We start from the raw sequence: 18196 nt of genomic DNA, 5'->3' as shown, positions 1-18196 counted from the left end.
GCGCTGTTCTGCAGAAACAGCCGTTCGGTCTTGCTTGCTAAACTGAATACACGTTAAGACGTCCCTGCTGCCTGCTCCCTGGAACTGTGCCAGATGTCCATGGGTGCTGCGAGTGGAAGGCTGGCCTGTGTGTGGGTCCCGAGGTTGCCGGATATTTGAATGTTTTTGAATGTTGAATGCTCTGGCTGGTGCACCCCCACCAAGAGTGGTCCTTTTCCTGACTCTGCTGGGGGGGTGCACGGGCCAGAGCCGCAGCCCACTTTCAATATAGCCTCTAAGGGATATTAAACCACATATCCACAATATAGCTAAAATGTGATGATAGCCCCTCCTGACCTTTTCTGGCACCTAAGTGATATGGGCTCTGCTGTGCTTCCCCAACTCCAGATTTTCTACAAATAAAGTTTCAATTAATTACAGGAGTTTGAATTACCAATCTCAAGCTAGGGGAATGTGTCATCCAATAGGTATCCTACAAATCACACCCATTAGCCAACCCAAAATATCCAACTAGATATAAAGGGATTAACGGTATATTAGTCTACAGTATGCTATTGTATTCTGTAGACTGAGAGCAATAAAGCAAGATGGAGCAAGAAGAAGCCCTCAGAGCCAGAAGATAGACAGAGAAAGTAAAGAAAGTAGGAATGGAGAAGCAGAGGTACTCTATAAAGCAGGTAGCCATAAATCAGTGTGTCATGTATATGTTAATGTTGTGTTCTTATACTGTATTTTTTCACTTAGAAAATTGGCCTTCCCAATACCCGAGTCCCTTGATTCTTCAATAAGATAGGGAAAGGGTAGAGTTAGAATACCATGACTGACTAGTGCATGGGATTGTTATATGTAAATTTAGCTGTGGGAAGCAGAGGGGCTGATGTATCTTAGAAGGCAGAAATAAAACAATAAATGTACTTTTTTAGCATTAGATTTATTCTCTAAGTCTGCCTGCAACACTAAAGATGATAGCCAAATGTTAGAAATGAATGTACATTCAGCTTCTTGCACAGTTTCTGACAGAATTTAGAATTTGTAGATTAGACCCATTGCTCTGATTTGATATCTGTCTAGTCTAACCATTTCTTTAGTAAAGTCTCTGCTGAGGGAGTCATAGTAATTAAATGGGCCATTTTGGGCAAATGGAAAGCCACTGCATACATGACAGAAAATCCTTTGAAGAGCAGCCATTTGATAACGACATTCAAGTCATCATATCACAATAACTACAAGGACCTAAAAGTTTTGTTATCAGATCCCACAATTTCACAGGAGTAAGCACAAATGGAACAAAATAGAACAAAACTCCTGTAATTGTTGGCTACCTCTGGTCACCAAAAGGTGACCTGCTAACCAATGGTCATGACAAAAATTCTAGGACCCGAGTCCTCAGGTTTTAGGTACAAATATATTATTTCCTTGCAGAAGGAATCCATCTTGACTTTGTGGTCCAAGGACATGAATTACAGACAGCAAAAGCTTATTTTTTACAAGACAGAAATCAGGATGCAACAGGAAAACATTCTTCAAGGACAGATAGTATTAGGTAAAAAAGGCAAAAGTTACTGAGGGAACATTTAAAAAGTGTTTGGAGTTTGCTGTTCTTGGAATCAAGAGATGAAAAGAGTCCGACTGACAGCACATTGTGCTATGCATGACATAATGGTTGTGTCCCAATGGAAAACAAAATATAGAATGCTGCCCAGAAATCTAATTTTCTGCTTTTTGCTATAAACTTTCACATTTTGGTGAGATGCATTCTAAGTTTCACCTTTATAAAAGGAATACTGATGATTCAGTCTGTTTACCACACTACAAAAGACACAATGGCACTTATTCTGAGAGCAGCAATAATGAGTCTTTATAGTGGGAGTTGCAAAAATGAGGAATAATCTGCATAAGAAGCTTGCTTTGTTATAAAAACAAAAAAACAAAAAAAAACTGGTATAACCCCATCGATATAAAAAGAGTTAGATATAGACCTTGTCTAAATTTGATCTAATGGGTAAATACTGTACTGAAGGATTATGTTTCTTATAATTCCTGTTTTTCACAGAAGCTTGTTTTTGCTAACTCAATATTGCTTAAAAAGCTTTAAAAATTTTTTTGCAAAGTGATCTAGGTAAATGAACCTGCACCAAATTCACTAAACTTAGCTAACAGCCTCTACACGTTTACTAAATCATACCCAGTGACTACAATTACTTATAGACTTTACAAAGAGGATGATTGGCTGAGTCAAGGACAAGAGGTACTATGAATATTAAATCATGCCCCGAAATCCTGTTGTTTTTTATGGAGCGACTAGTCAAATAGCATGCAACAAATTGCAGAGGTTTATCAATTTTATGTCTAGTGACTCAAATATAAAGGAGCTGCATGCCTTGCCAATACGTTCGAAAAACTAAATGGAGCTAATCTATCACTTCAGGGTAAAAAACACAATGCTATTCACTGCTGATAAAATCTCTGCAATCAAAGAAAAAATTATTCATTGTAAAAGGAGAGACTCTAAAGCAGGGCAGTTTGCCACCTATTGTACGACAGCCACACGCCTCGCGGAAAATAAAATGGCCTTATACCTAGATATATTGACAGCATTACCAAAGCGCCTCAAACTACTGTCCACTTCTTCAGGAAAATATTTTCCTCCTTCTATGGAAATGAAAGTCAACATGTGGTACATAGCCTAATTTTCTTCTTTCTGAGTTTGTGTGTAAGGTTGACCTTACATGTGGCAATTTGAAAGAGTGATCAAGCTATCAATTCAGTTTTTGCTGAAATTGCAAAACAGACGTATAATAGTTGTTTGAACTGATTGCAAAGAGATAGGATCAGAATTTCCTCAATTCATTGTGTCAGAAAAAATGCAGTCACTTCACAATACATTGCCTTTTATCCAGTTTTTGATTCAGTATTTTAAAAAACTGTATTGAACTTGTTAATTTATTGCAGACTCTCAGTGGTGTTTGATAAAAATCAGGGGTGGTAGATTTCTTTGTCTCTTGTGATTACTTTACCAGTAAAAATTGTTAACTAGGATTAAATTTGACAACATTTTTGTGCAGCATTAGTCTCAATACCATAAACAGCACATAAAATACAAGCAGCACAGTTGGATCAGTGTTTAGCACTCTTGCCTTGGCAGCACTAGGTCCCAGGTTTGAATTTTGGCCAGGACTCTATCTGCATGGAGTTTGTATGTTCTCCCTCTGTCTGTGTGAGTTTCCTTTGGGTACTCCGGTTTCATCCTATAAACAGTTAGGTTTTTCGTCTTTCTCTGAAAAATTGTCCTTAGACTAAGTTATTGAAATATGCCTGTAACATTGGATTGAGGACCCCGTTGAGGGACACATAGTGATATAACTATGGACTTTGTAAAACGCTCCATAATATGTTGGCTCTATATAAATTCTGGTCAATAATAAAGTAGTTTTAAAAGTTTTGACTGCAAAAAAGAGAGGGAAGATGGGGGACAGATACAAAGCTTAGCAGAAATTCTCATTTATCACGCAATTACAGTTTCGTATCCTGTAATTACAAGACATTATGAATGTGTACTGTTGGTATTTTTATCCACTGTAACCTGCTGAAACTTTTGTATGTAAAGTAAAAAAATCTTTTATAGATTTTTTACTAATAAAGTTTTGAAAAGTAATATATCTTTTGACTGTTACCACCTAAACTCCCTGCTTTGTCTGATTCCAAGGTTGGGGTCTTTGAATGTTTTTTCCACCTATAGATGAAACATTGTTTGGTTTTTGAAAGAGTGGAGAAGAGTTGGAGTTCTTTTGGTTTTTATTACTATTTGCTGTGTTTTTAATGGGTGTCAGGTAGAATAAGAAGTATGGGAAAATCTCCCAACTGCCAGCCCATAATAAGTAACAGTGAGAAAGAAATATAAGAAATTCACTCAACAGGGACACAGATAGGAATAAATACACGTTTGCACCTTTTAGGCTGTGGCATGTCTACTTATTATAATTATTAATATTATTAAATTATTATTATTAATAAACAATATTTATATAGCGTCAACATATTAAGCAGCACAGGGGTTGCAAATGACAGACAAACACAGACAGTGACACAGGAGAAGGAGTGGACATTGTCTAAAAGAGTTTATAATCTAAGAGGTGGGAAAGCAGCATACAAAAAGAAGTAAAGAAAGTAGTTTCTACTAGTAAAGAAAGTGACATCTAAACTGCAATGACAGACAAAATGCATACATGCTTTGAAAGCTGGGGGCAGGTATTGATTCCATAATAGATATGTTTTTAAAAAATAAACTACATTTCTCTTTAAGTGCTTTAACCAAGCTACTCGAATTGTGGTAAATGATTTGGAATGCATTTCTAAACCTTATGCTCGCCAAGCTAACATTTACAGCCCTTCATCAATTTTTCTTTTTAAGGGCATGTTTTATCTTCAACAATAGATAGCAAAGTAATTTTCACCGAGCGAACTTCAAGGGAATTTAAATTATAAAAGCAAATGCATACTTAAACAATAGAATCTCTTAAAGATGAAGTGAAGTCTGTGATAAGCAAGGAGGGTATCATTATATCCTATACACTTTTGTATATGTAAAATGCAAACTTAAAATGTAAAAAATGCTGCCTAGTATGGGCATGGGGGAGGTGTGACATTGGAGACATGAGGAAGTGAGTCGCTTCTAACCTACCATAGGTCTACATACATGCATTGGCATAGAATCCTATATTTCTAACTAGAAGATTAAGGGACACAATTGTCCTCCTATCATGGATCTGCTTCTGTTACTATTGTGGTCAGAAACCTGTTGGCCAAGACTCTTTAAAAGTAGTGAATCATGAAACTCCAATGTTTTTTCATACAGTAAATATTCTTTATAAGGGTTATATACTGTATACTGTATATCCCAATATCTGGTTTGGTCTTTCATTGATAAAGTAGCTTAGTCTCTGGGGTCTACTACTCCAGCTTTATTCAGTAAGCAGCACATAGAAAAGGATTTAGTGTTGGATCAAAATATATGTGTATAAACATTACATTTTCCAAAGTACATAGAAACAACATTTTCTTCCCAATGCAAGCTCTGAATTTTAATTGATCTTGACATTTAGATACAAACTATGCCATGAAAAAAATTCTTAGCATGTTGACAAAGGAGGAACGACAAGGAGAAGGCAAAAAATAAGTAGGATTATTTCAGATTAAAATAAACCCAACCAAGAGCAGTCACCATGACCCATATATTTATATATATATATACATATATATATATATATATATATATATATATATATATGATTATGGATAGCTTCCTGTAACAAAACACCCAAATATAGCTTTTATTACTTTTCTATTTTTATTCTCTTTTTTTACTATTGCTTGTTTTAAGTCATTATAGGTACTTGAACACATTTTTTGATTACTTACATTAACGTTTGAAGTGTGGCCCTTGCTGGTGGTAGCCGCTTGATACATAGCCATCCTTTCTTTTAATGGCAAAGATTCCAGCAGATCTAATGGAGCACTTGCAATATTGGTCTTCTCTTCAAAACGTTCCTTCTTGTCACCTAAAAAAGTTTTTTAAAAGTCTGTAAGTGGGCCTGCTTTTATGATTAAATAAGACTGCATGTAATACTACTCAGCTTTACATAGTCAGGCACTGGAACTTGAGATGCATTAAAAATAATGCAACATCAGTAGGTCTCAAAAGTAGCTCCTGACTGTTGACAGGCTATGTATGACCACACAAAATTTACATCACATGCACATTATACAACCACTGCTAACTACTTTGCTTGGTGTACACTCAAATGATACAAGAACAAGTTATATGTGAAAACACAACAGTCACAACAGTCACAACTTAAGTAAATACAATAATCAGAAGTGACCCCAGTGGGCTATTCTGTCACCTTTTGAAAAGGGTTAAGACCTAAGTTTTTTTTAAACAGTATAGCAGAATACTGAGTCATTACAATATTAAGTCTATAAAAATGTGTTTTCGACCAAGGGCTACCTGGCAAAAAGCAAATAGGTTTGAATCTCCGCACATTTATACATAAACAAAGCCTTGGTGCAGCCCAAAACAAAAAAAATAGCAGGGGCAGAGGGGTGTCCAGGCACTCAAAGGTCTTGAAATGTTACAACAGTATGCATTATAACTTCCAACAACTGCCCCAAGATATCAGCTGACTAATGGCTGTGATTTACCAAAAAGGATCTTTTCAGAATATTATTATTATTATTATTTTTTAGTTACTTTTCACATAAAGGTCTCATAGACACTGAAATATAAAGTCAGTTATCATTCTTTTTTAGTATTTTCTTTCCTTAAAGTTTAGTCAGTATAAAAAAGGCATGGACAAGAGTACCGCAGTACAGTACAAGCAAGTACATTTACACAGCCCTTGGGGTACTGGAGTTTTCTTGAACCCTGGGCTTTAGGATATGAAGTTCTACATCTTATGTTAAAAGATTACCTGCTTTCCCCTGCTTCCCACACATCCCTAGTTGCCAGTAAGCCATGTACATTAATTAATGGGCCAATAGTTTTATGTGGAAGACACAGCTCAGCTTTCTGATAAGTTTTATAAAATGTAGAAACTAGCTCATAATTCACTGCTAAATTAAAATGTTAAAAGTATGTATTGGCATTGTTTAGGACCTCCATTAAATCTGTAGCAGTTTATTATATTGATAGTACTAACAGTAATACCAAATTTCAACTGCAGGTGGTACTAACAGAAAAATTTGAAATTTTAGCTTCTGTTCCTGTTACAATAAAAGAGATGATGGAGCAAGGATGGCCCTTTAAATCTGCACTAAGCAGACAACATTAGCCAGGAAGTTCTACGTCATTTAATTAAGTTATTTTGTTTATGTATATTTATTAATAAAAGTAAGCACCTATTGATTAATACACAGTAAAGAAATTTGAGTTGACTTCTTTCATATACCTGTATCTATGCGTGTATACTGATACTGCAATTTTTTAAAAGTTTAAAAGGAGTGCATGAAATTAAAGAAAAAAGTAGAACCATGCTGTTAAACCACTTAGTTTAGATGAAAGCTAAATCGTACGCCTAGAACCATACAGACTCCCAGTGATGATCTAAAACTAACATTAAATAGAATTGTTATCGACTCGCCCTACAATAGAAGCAGTGGATTTATTTTGTTTGCTAAAAAATAGACAATGTTTTTAAGACCCAGTATTTGAAGTCTATGATTTATGCTAGTTTTAGTTTTCCTTCTCTTTTTTTTCTGTATAAAGTGCATGAAAACAATAAAGTATGTGCTGGATTGCTGCTTTCCGAAGAACTCTGTTAAGACCGCAATAAATCTGATACATCTAGCAATGAAATTCTGATAATTTGTTTCAAACTAAGAAGCAGTAGGAGTTCTACCCCAGAGTAATATCACAATGTATAAAGATAATTAGTAATACTAGATGTTTGCCTTAGTGGGTCTGCATTTAATTTATTTTCTCATGAATAATATATCAATAATCTACACGTGTCTCTTTTCTGGTAAGTCAGATTTTCTAACTCAGTGACCCAAATGATCTGCTTTTTATAGATTACACCCAAGGAAATAAAAACAGGGCAACAGATAGAGGAGGCTCGGGCCAGAGCAACCAATCAGATTCTGGCTGTCTTTTTCCCAGTGCAGGTTATTATGAAAGATAACATTTTCTGATGATTGCTACAGTCAGTAGTTCTATTACTTTGGCTTTGTCCTAGAATTTAATGAGATCCAATGAACTGAGAAGAGAAAAATCACTTGAGGCCTCCAACTCTTTCTACACATCTACAATAAAAAGGAAAGAAATTTTAATATGAATATGCCGTAAAGGAAAGTGATATACAAAGTTTAGTAACCCTATCTAGAATTCATCTGTTGGATTTATTTTAGATTGGTGGTGTCGTACAGCCTTAGGTTGGGCCCAAACCCACCAGTGGTAGACACAGCATACAGAGCCCAAGCATCTCAGTAGTAGACAAATAGTGTTGAGGGCCCCAGTCTGTCAGCAGTAGATACAGACTGAAAAGGGCCCCAGACTCTTATTGGTGGACATAGGCCCCCAATGAAGGTCCCGAGTACCCCCTGATAGAGATGGGCTAAGTCCTGTAAAAGACACAGAATGTCAAGAGCCACTGTCTAGCAGAGGTAGATACAAACTGTAGAGAGGCCCGACCTGCCAGTGGTAGACACCAAATATATAAAGCCATGGCCTGTTAGTGGGATGCAACAAATGTAGAGAGCTCTTGACTGTCCGTGGTAGACACAGAACGTATGGGTCCCAGTATGTCACCAAGTATGGTGAGCAGTAGATATGAACAGTAGCCAGCCAGTAAAAGACACAGAATGTATAGATTCCTTACACGCCAGTGGTAGACCGAAAATGTAGAGATCCCTGGTCTGCCAGTGGTAGACACCGACAATAGAAGGCCCCAGTCTGTCACTGACCAGCCATGGATGACCCCAGGTTCTCAGTAGTAGTAAGAAAATAGAGAGAGCGTCAGACTGTGAGTGGTAGACACAGACCATAGAAGGTTCCAGCCTATCAGTGGTGAATAAAGATTGTGTAGGGCCCCAGCGTGTCAGTAGTGAACAAAGGCTGTGGCTACCAATGACTCCCTAAGATATCTTTTCTATTAGTAATAACAAATACCCTATAGAAAGTTCCAGAAACTCATACTACATATGACCAAAATCATATCTCTTGTAAGGCTTTAACATATCATGTGAACTTCTTTCATTTAGCTCTAAATTGATGTCCTTGGACAAAGTGGTCAATACAAAGGACTAAAAGACTGTATAGAGAAGTATAACTCACAGATATTATTAATATAATTGTAATAGAGAAATATAAATCACTGTTATTTTTATAACATGTAGTTTGTCTAGTAATTAGGGAAAGCATTTAACTTAAATTTAAAGGAAGGAAACTTCCAATAGCAGTCATCAGAGATGAAGCTGCCTGACCTAGATAGCAATTTTATGCACATAGATAGAATGGTGAACATAGGAGAACTAATATTGGTGATTCACACTTATTCGCAGATAAAGGTGCTCCAAGTTCAAGCATGTTGAAGTCTGGCTTATATTTTGGGCATAAACCTAGAGATGGCTCTTAGCTTTGGTAATAAGCACTCACAAAACAACGTGAAAAGAAAATGCTAATCGAAATGTAAGAAGGAAGACGTCTGCCTAGGAGTATGTGGTTTGTGTTTCTGAGTATGGCAAAAAATGTCAAGTAGCATAATCATAAGCTAAGTTCTTGGTTTATAACAAGTAAGCGCCTGAAATAATAATACAACACATGCTTAATGTACAGTGAGCAATCTCATCTTCAGTGAAATAGCAAAATCCTTTTACAGAAAAGTTAAAGCAATTTCACTAAGTATGAAAGGGTAAATCCAGATTTCCATGCAATACACCAGGGCTGGTATAATCATTTATTTTATCAATTAAGCTGTAAAGCAAATTCTTAGCAAAAGCTAAAGCACATTTAGCTGTAAGAAGACATAAAGAAACCTATACACTATGAACTAGTGTTTCTCAACCAGATTCTACAGAGGTTGCTAGGGGTTCCTTGAGCAATAAAAAAATTGTGACCCTCAGTTCAACTGACACCCATATTTTTGGCTATCTGTAAGGGTGTCGTTCTTACCAATGGCCAACAATGTGGGAAGCATTAGTTATACTGATGATCATACTAATGTACTGTAAGTTGTAAACATGGTAATTATAGGAGGGATTTTCCTGACCTAAAAGTTATTTCAAGGGTTCCCCCATGTTAAAAAGTTTGCAAAACACTGCTATAGACTGTACCTTATATGTATTTGTCTGAAGCGTTTAATCCATTCCTGAGCATGAACATTTCTAAAGCTACAAAAGTCAAACATAGAGTAGCAGTGCTCCCACCCATGTGCAGGAGAGACACTTGTATTAGGTTTATAATATAGTGTGATAGCCTGTAACCTATACCTTTTCATTATGGGGAGGTCAGAATGGATAACTTGATTTAATAATGTCAATGATCATATTTGATTAGTGATCTCTATTATTCCCAATTGAGCTTACTACTATCAAGTAATAACCCAGACAATGGCGATCATTCATAAGAGTGTTGATGATGTCATTTGATCACCACATTAATGAATAGGGAGATCTCAACAGTGTCAATATATTAGTAAATATACAGCACCTTTCTGGTGGTCAACAATATTTTTGGTAAATATTATGCTAATACAATGTCAACCACATTAGTAGATATGCCTGCAACTTTCACACTTTACTCTATATCTATTGTTATATAAATGTTATATCAATGTTATATATATTTATATCGCTATTTTTATATCATATTTATATATATATATATATATATATATATATATATATATATATACTTTTTGTATAACCAGTCTGAACATTAGAGATGCCACTTTGTAATACAGAGGAATATACTGTAAAATTATTGTTGTATACCATAATATATTTTTTTACCCAAAGGATATTGCTAAATGACAAATTATTTCTGGATGGTAATTGGAATCTTACTTGAAATGATTATCAGGTCAAGGAGCGTTCTCCTCTATACTCGGCTTTGATAATGAAGCTTATTTGTTACCTGCACCATTGGGAGTAAATACATTTAAAATGATTTCTCAGTACAGAAAACAACAAAGCAACAGGCCAAAGCCACATTCCTAATGAATAGGAATTGCTGCACATAGAAGCAGTGTATATCTGTAGGAACGTCACAACTTAAATGTGTTATGTGGTTATCATGGGTAAAGCTATTATTTTTTCATGTCGCCTAACAATTCCCTAAAAGATCAGAACTTTTAGGGCCCTTACAAATGATTGTGTTGACCACCAATGTACATTAAACTGAGTGTTGTGCATTGCATTAAGGCAGCCTATTTATGTGATCATTTTCTCAAAGGAGTAAGCCGCAGATATGTAAATTAATTCCTAATTGATTTTAAAATGACACTGTGAGGTCCATTTTACCAGAGAGAATACACTTGTAGCCATCTAGTGTTTTATTGGATCATACTTTTATGGATAACGCAAATGGAGAGCCTTCTGTGCTTACTGCAAGTCAGAAGTATTAAATACCAACAAGACATACTTAAAAAAAGTGCTGGATAAAAGGGGACAAAGATCACTGGTGAATTGTTTTCTCTAATAAACTACCATTTACTTTATAGACCAAGCACAAATATTTAAAAGTTGTCACTGCTGAACTCTTCCTAAACTGCTAGTTTCTTTGTTGTCCGCTAATCAAAAAGCTTTAGTATTTTGATTCTTTGACCTAAAAAACAAGTAAATGCCAAATAAAACCGTTTGAAGGTTCTAGATCACAACTCCTGATCAGCTTACGTGATCATGGTCAGCATGACAGTAAAGCCAATATCTTTTCAAAGATGAGGTTAGCAATTCAGTACTATTCAGTACAAGTTTCAACTACTTTACTTATGAGGATAGAAAATTGTCTATAAAGTTTTTTAACCTCCCTGGTGGTCTAATTATGTCAGTATTTTTACGCCAAAAGCAGTTTTGCATGGAAGTTTATATTACATTGTAGGCCTATAATTCTTAGGCATAGGATTTTTTACAGTAACTAACACCACCCTGCCTAATAATATGTTGAGACAAACATCTGTCATAATTGCGTTTATTTAAATAATGTACCTGTTCTGACGTACATACAAATTCAACGTAAGAACAAACCTACAGTCCCTATCTAGTATGTAACCCAGGGACTACCTGTAAAGGATATATAACATGAAAACAAAATTGGTATATATTGCAGTTCTTCACTCCTTAGACGTGGTGTTTGTGTTGGTTATCTTTAAAAATACCTTATGATCTGGCACCATTACTAGTAACTTCCTGTGCATTAATCTAAAATCTCAGTTAGCAGCTTTGCTCATTCTTTCTCCGGACTCCAGGTATGGAAAGAAACTTCCAGGTATGGAAAGAAGAAGATCAGGATGTGTTTGTGGTCCAAATCAGAGGGAAGCATCCTAGGATGACAAAACTACTCCTCCACAGATATAGTACAGTGCGTGCAAAATGTCTAGTAAAATGCAATATAAAGATTTATAGCAATTTATAGAAATCACTGCAATATATAGAATTTTGTTATTGGTTTTGACAACCTTTAAAGAACAAAGGAACTCCAGGTTATACTGAAGGACATAACCTAACAAATATACCTATTGGAGAATCTAGTTCCTACAAGAGTTATAACTTAACATATGGAAGGTCAGAGATTGCTCACACTTGCAAGAAACTGCCTCTGTACCCAGCAATGTATGACGGGAATTCCACAAAGTATTTTCCTCTCCAGTTAAGTCACAGGTGGATCTGTCATAATGACTTATTCTCTTGTGCTTCATACCCTGAAGAACATAGCAAAGTGCACCTAGAAAACAATTCTTGTTGGTACGTAGAGCCAGGTTAAAAAATGACTTTTACCAAAATAATAATGTTAAAAGCGCTGAAGGCTTCAAAGGAATTTACAATGTTTCTCAGTAACTCGGAATAATCTTTGCAAAGTTGCCAGGAAGCAATGATCATAATGAAGCAGCTAAAAGTGTTTTTTTTATCTTTGAAAAAAAAAATCCACTCCAGGGAATGTAGAGGGAGAAAATCAGCAGAAATCCATACTTTCCAGCATTATTTAACAGCCTGGAAAAGATTGTCAGCATACAGTGAATGTAAACGAGTAAAAAGCACAATAGCATAGAGCATGAAACCGGCTTCATTCAAAAATGTATCTGCTCTGTGTATGTTCTGCAGCTCCCAGAAACATTTTAATAATGCTGGGTTAAAATAATATGCTACAGTTTTATTTTTATTAAAAGTTAATTCTATGTTTTGGTTTGTTGAAAGCCATCTAAGGCTGAAACCATTTTCTGGTTGGATAGAGAAAGTTAGAGTTTGTTTTGCTCTTCAATCCTCATTGGATCTAATCAGAAAAAAAAAATCAGCTGGTAGAGCTAGAGGTAAAGGTAGAGCTAATTGACAAGCAACATGCAAAGTTGGTTTTGGCAAAAAAAAGCCCTGGTCCCTTAAAGCTTTTTGTTTTAGGTCCTTGCTGCCAGGCGCCAGCAAACAAATCAAGTCTGTGCCATAATCGGCAAGTATTCTGTACATATTTGGTGACAGAAGCTCACCACCCACCAAGACCAGTTCTGCTTTAAATTTTTACTTCACTTTTTATTTGACAAAGCCAAAATGGAAAAGAATGTGAAGCTAAATATCCTGAAGTGTATGAAAAAGCCTCTTTTTTCGGGTTTGGGAGGAATGGGTCAGTATTATAATACTGGACAGGTTTTAGTTGATGTCTAAAACTTGGAGTGCTGCAGGGATATTTGAGATGTTTATTTAGCACTTTTTTAAGGACATTGAGGCTGATGGCTTTTTTAATGCATAAAAGTAGTAATTTAATGTTAGATGTTATTATTTCTAACCAGACAAAGGTAGGGGAACCAATAGCATGCCATATGATATAGAAGGATGCTTTTAAATGGCCAATTTTTTAGATGATATTTTAAAGCCTCAATAATCAGTTTTGGGTATCCATGAGCAAACCTTTTTTTCTTTGTTATCTCTCAAGTTTCTGCAGGGAAGAAGCAATATTTCTCCAACAAATGTTTTTTTTTTTTTACAAATAATACAGAGATTGGATAGCTGAGTTTCTATGTCAGCCGAACCTGTTAGGGGAGTTCTCCATGGTAGATTCTGGGACAGCATCAGGCTCTGTTAATGGACAGTGAAATGTACAGGGTCATTGCTGGCCTGGGCACAGAGCATTTAGACCGCTTCAAAGATTATGAATTTAAATAACTCTGGAAAGGTTCTTTGGTGAATACTGAATATTTCATTTGCATGGTAAATATGCAGTTATTATGCAGGAATCGACAATAGATAAAGCTGTTTAATGCGGGAGAGTCCTAAAGGAAAAGTCCAACCAAAAAGAGTCTGCCAGGCTGAGTCAGTCTATGGATTCTTTTGGGAACTCCAGTGGAGAGGTCTCTTCATGCAAAGGGCTCAGCTGTGTTTTCTCCCACCAATAAATCCTATTCCTACTATAATTGAGCTGTTGTACTGATATCTAATCATAAAGTCCTAGCCCTGAAAGCTGAATGATAGAATTCTAAAAGTAATATTTTTTATGGCAAAGATTCCCTGCTTAAAAACATACCTATAACATACTATATTATGATAAATAGAAAATTGGATCTTGTATTATTTACTATAGGAATATACCCAAATACTAGTAGTAACATTTCTTCTCCGAAAAGATTAATATTTGCATCACATGGAGGGATAACATCACGATTGGGGATAAAGTGAGGAATATGGTTAAGGATCTATTTATAAATGTTCTCTTCCAACATTGAATTCTATTAATAAATGTGTAAATCATGAGTAAAGGTTGGTTCACACATTATCTAATGCAATGAAATGTAAAAAAAAATCTGCAAATTTTAGGTAAAAGTTATGTAAATTTTGGGTAAAACATTAATAAATAGACCCTTAATATATACCCAAGCCAGTGATTCTCAACTTTTTTTACCATGAGGAAACCCCTTAAAATAACTTTCAGATTGTCAGGGAAAACCTGCTATAGTTAATGTATCCACAGCTCACAGTAGATTAGTGTGGTGGCCAGTAGGAAGATCTACATCGTTAATCAGCGGGAAGGCTGCCACCTTTAGAGATATCCAAGAACCTCATTGGTATTTGTCAAACTGAGAGTCACAAACTTATTGCTCAAAGAACCCTGGCAACCTCTGGAGAAACACTACGGTTCCACAAAGCACTTGTTGAAAAATATTACTGTAAATCCTATGTGGAGGATTAGTGTTGGGGTTTGCTTTCTGCATTGAAAGCTAATATATTGCCATAGGGCACCTGTCCTGTTACTTAATGCATCACTCAACAATCCAAAGTCCAATATTTTATAAATTATAGTCCTCACACTTGCTGATGATCTAAATATTTGAATTGACAAGCTATTATTCTGGATTTGATTTGAAAGTGGCAAATAACAAGCTCAAATGCTCATGAATTAGGAAACCACAAGTAGACGTCAAAACCAGCTGAAATATTTTTATTTGAACATGAAAATCTCCTTTACGACAATGAAAATATTCACCTAACTAGATGTTTGAAGTAATCACTGGTTTCCTTTCCCATCACAAAATGTGCACGTGTCAGTATGAAATGTTTATCCCAAATCTGTTCCTTTTTAGATCATCTCACTATTATAAAAATAGGTTATATAACATGTTTTTGGCCTTAGAACAGAAAGAGTTAAAGACCAAATAAAATATAAATGAACCTAGCTAGTATTAATTACAATATTTTGTGGTTAGAAAGTGAAAAAAGCGTAATGGTAAACTAGGGCGTCTGTTTATGTGAGTGTGTTATTTTTATTTATTAAAGCTTCACAGAGGCAAATGGAATTATTTATGCACTTTGGTTCTGAAGCCACCAATTGGGATTTTCTTTGGCACACAACACATCATTCAGGACAAAGCAGCTAAGTTCAGCAATCTTTTTCTAAAGACTATATGGGAATAAAAAAAAACAAAAAAAAAACAGGAGTAATAGTATAAAATATCTTTGAAGATAATCTCATATATATGAAGTCTGGAAAACCAATATAAAATAAGTCTTATATACAATATTGCTAGGATTATTATAACCATGAAAAATATGGTTCCTTTACTAAAGTCAATTAAGATGGCATCATGTCATATATTATATTGAATTACCTTGGGGCCCATTCACACTACAAAACCATGTGCAGCTTGTTCATTTTGGAGGCATAATGGGGTGCAATTCTATAAAACAGCAAAACTCACCACAATTCTCCGTAAACAAAGCTTTTAACTTTACACTTCAATAATTTAGGTTACGTGTTAATAATGACCCACTGATTTTTCCACTTTCTGTTGTATGTATTACGATACCTAATACACAATTTTTGCACACATATGTGTTAATTTCCTACAAATGAGCCCTATGGGTTTATCATTTTACTATTACAAGGGGAGTTTTCAATAAAATGCAGTATTATTAGATTTTTTCCCCTAATAATAATAATACAACGTATGAATTTAAGCTGAGCTATTTTTTAGAATTTTTGTGGATATATATATATATATATATATATATATATATATAAAAATAAGTTATACTGATTTGTATGTTTTATTATTGAAATATTTCTTTTTTTATTTGATTTATTCATATTTTACCATACAGTCTTAATTTATCTACTGGCCATCTATCAATATCTTTATGGCAGGCACTTCTATTTATTAGAACTCAGAAAGCAATATTAAAAACTCTGCTTGTATTTGACTAGACATAGTTTTGTGTATGTCTAGTAAAAGACAGATGTCAAAAAGTACAATCCCTGCATGGTGACAGGTTCTGTTGAATGATTCCACATTGCCGATCATTTACAGAAGACAACAAGTGTAAGCATTACTGAGCTCCAGACATACACACCCACACTGAGCCAGCAGCTGTGCCTTCACAGCAATAAGTGCTATTTATATGACTGCTTGCATGGCTCTGGTAAATGGCTTCCTAATTGCTATCTACAGAGACTTTGCAATGCTGAGTACAGCACATCATGGTGTCCGGATATATAGCACCTAGAGAAAACAGAATTGGTACAATATCAATCCGCAATATTGGACATTAAAGAGGAGCGTTGGGGATTATTGCAAGACTGATAGGAATCAGTGTAGGAAAAGGTGAATGGTTTTGGCATTCAGATGGCTGTTAAGTTTTAGGAGTTTTCAATGTTAGGAATTCAGGCAAAGTTATGTTTAAGCAAAAGAAAGGAAAATTCCAGCTCTAGGCTGAGAACCATCCAGTCCTGCACAACTCGTTCGCTCTATCCTAACACAATTTTTTAAAAATGGTTTACATTGTTTTGGTCACATAACATACAAGAGTCTTCCTAAATTATCTCATTTTTACTATTTAATTTAATCAAATACAACAGGGTAGGTGATTGTTTTTGTGGTGGTGGCGACTATACATTTGTGTATTTATTTTAAGTTGTTAGGGGTAATTTTAAAGTGAACCTGTACCCAGTCCAGGATCAAGAAAGCATTTTGATATTCTGAACAAATACTAAAATCATTTGAAATAAGCCCTACTGTAGCTATAGGCATTGTGGAGAAATAAATCTTAAAAGGTCAAAACAGAAGTAACGAAAGGTTAAGGCCATGTTCAGATGGTGGAAGCAGGAAGTTCTGTGTGGCCCTGGCAAGGTCCACATCACTGCAGCAATGGTTCATAGGGAACCAGAGTTTGTACATTATATAGAGGGCTGCAGAGGACATTTTCCCTACTACTCTCTGATGAATTTGTATCTTGGCAGCCAACTGTTTCTTGTTGCTTGAAACTGACTTGAACCTAACTTTAAGACCTTTTTCCAAAAATGTGTTATATTAACAAATGTGTTTACACCTAGAAAAAAATGCAGTGGCACCACGCATCACATGTGTTTGCTACATTGCCATTCATTCCTATTGGCACCCTTAATTCACCTTACTAGAATCTGTCCCACATTAATTTTTTTAATTTAGTTGGAATTACAATTTAAAGTGCACATATTAACCATATCGTGTAGAAGTAACCTCTGCATTGTCATAATTAATCAATTTCCTGTTAGTTTACCACTCTAGTCTTTGCAGCGCTGGGTCCCAGGTACGAATCTCAACCAATACACTATCTGCATGGAGTTTTCAGGTTCTCCCCGTGTTTGTGTGGGTTTCCTCCCACATTCCAAAAACATGAAGTTAGGTGAATTGGCTCCCCCTCAAATTAACCTAAGGCAGTATTAAAGACATATGACTATGGTAGGGACATCAGATTGTGAGCCCCTTTGAGGGGCAGTTAGTCATATGACTATGGACTTTATAAAGCACTGCAAAATATGTCCATGCTATATAAATATTAAAAAAAGATATCCTGTTAATGCTGCTGATAAAACTGATCTTGTTGTACCTGTATCTGTACCTCTACCACTTCGCCTAGAACTGAGATCAATTTTTCATGGAAAATGAATTTCCCCTTTTAGGTACAGTGCAGCAGGTAACAGTACCTTACTTCCAGAAGATTCCCCACACCCCAAAAACCCATAATC

General features: G+C 35.4%; 1 protein-coding gene across 1 annotated transcript in view; it reads right to left on the bottom strand.

Moving 5' to 3' along the window:
- Positions 1 to 18196, bottom strand: part of XIRP2 (xin actin binding repeat containing 2) — a 92858-nt gene that overhangs the window by 28442 nt on the left and 46220 nt on the right. Inside the window, 1 exon segment of the mRNA XM_072418284.1 lies at positions 5419 to 5558. Within this exon segment, the coding sequence (XP_072274385.1) occupies positions 5419 to 5558 (140 nt within the window).

The sequence above is a fragment of the Pyxicephalus adspersus genome, chromosome 7 (assembly GCF_032062135.1).
Source record: "Pyxicephalus adspersus chromosome 7, UCB_Pads_2.0, whole genome shotgun sequence".
Taxonomy (NCBI): Eukaryota; Metazoa; Chordata; class Amphibia; order Anura; family Pyxicephalidae; genus Pyxicephalus; species Pyxicephalus adspersus.
This window is presented reverse-complemented; position numbering and strand designations above follow the sequence as displayed.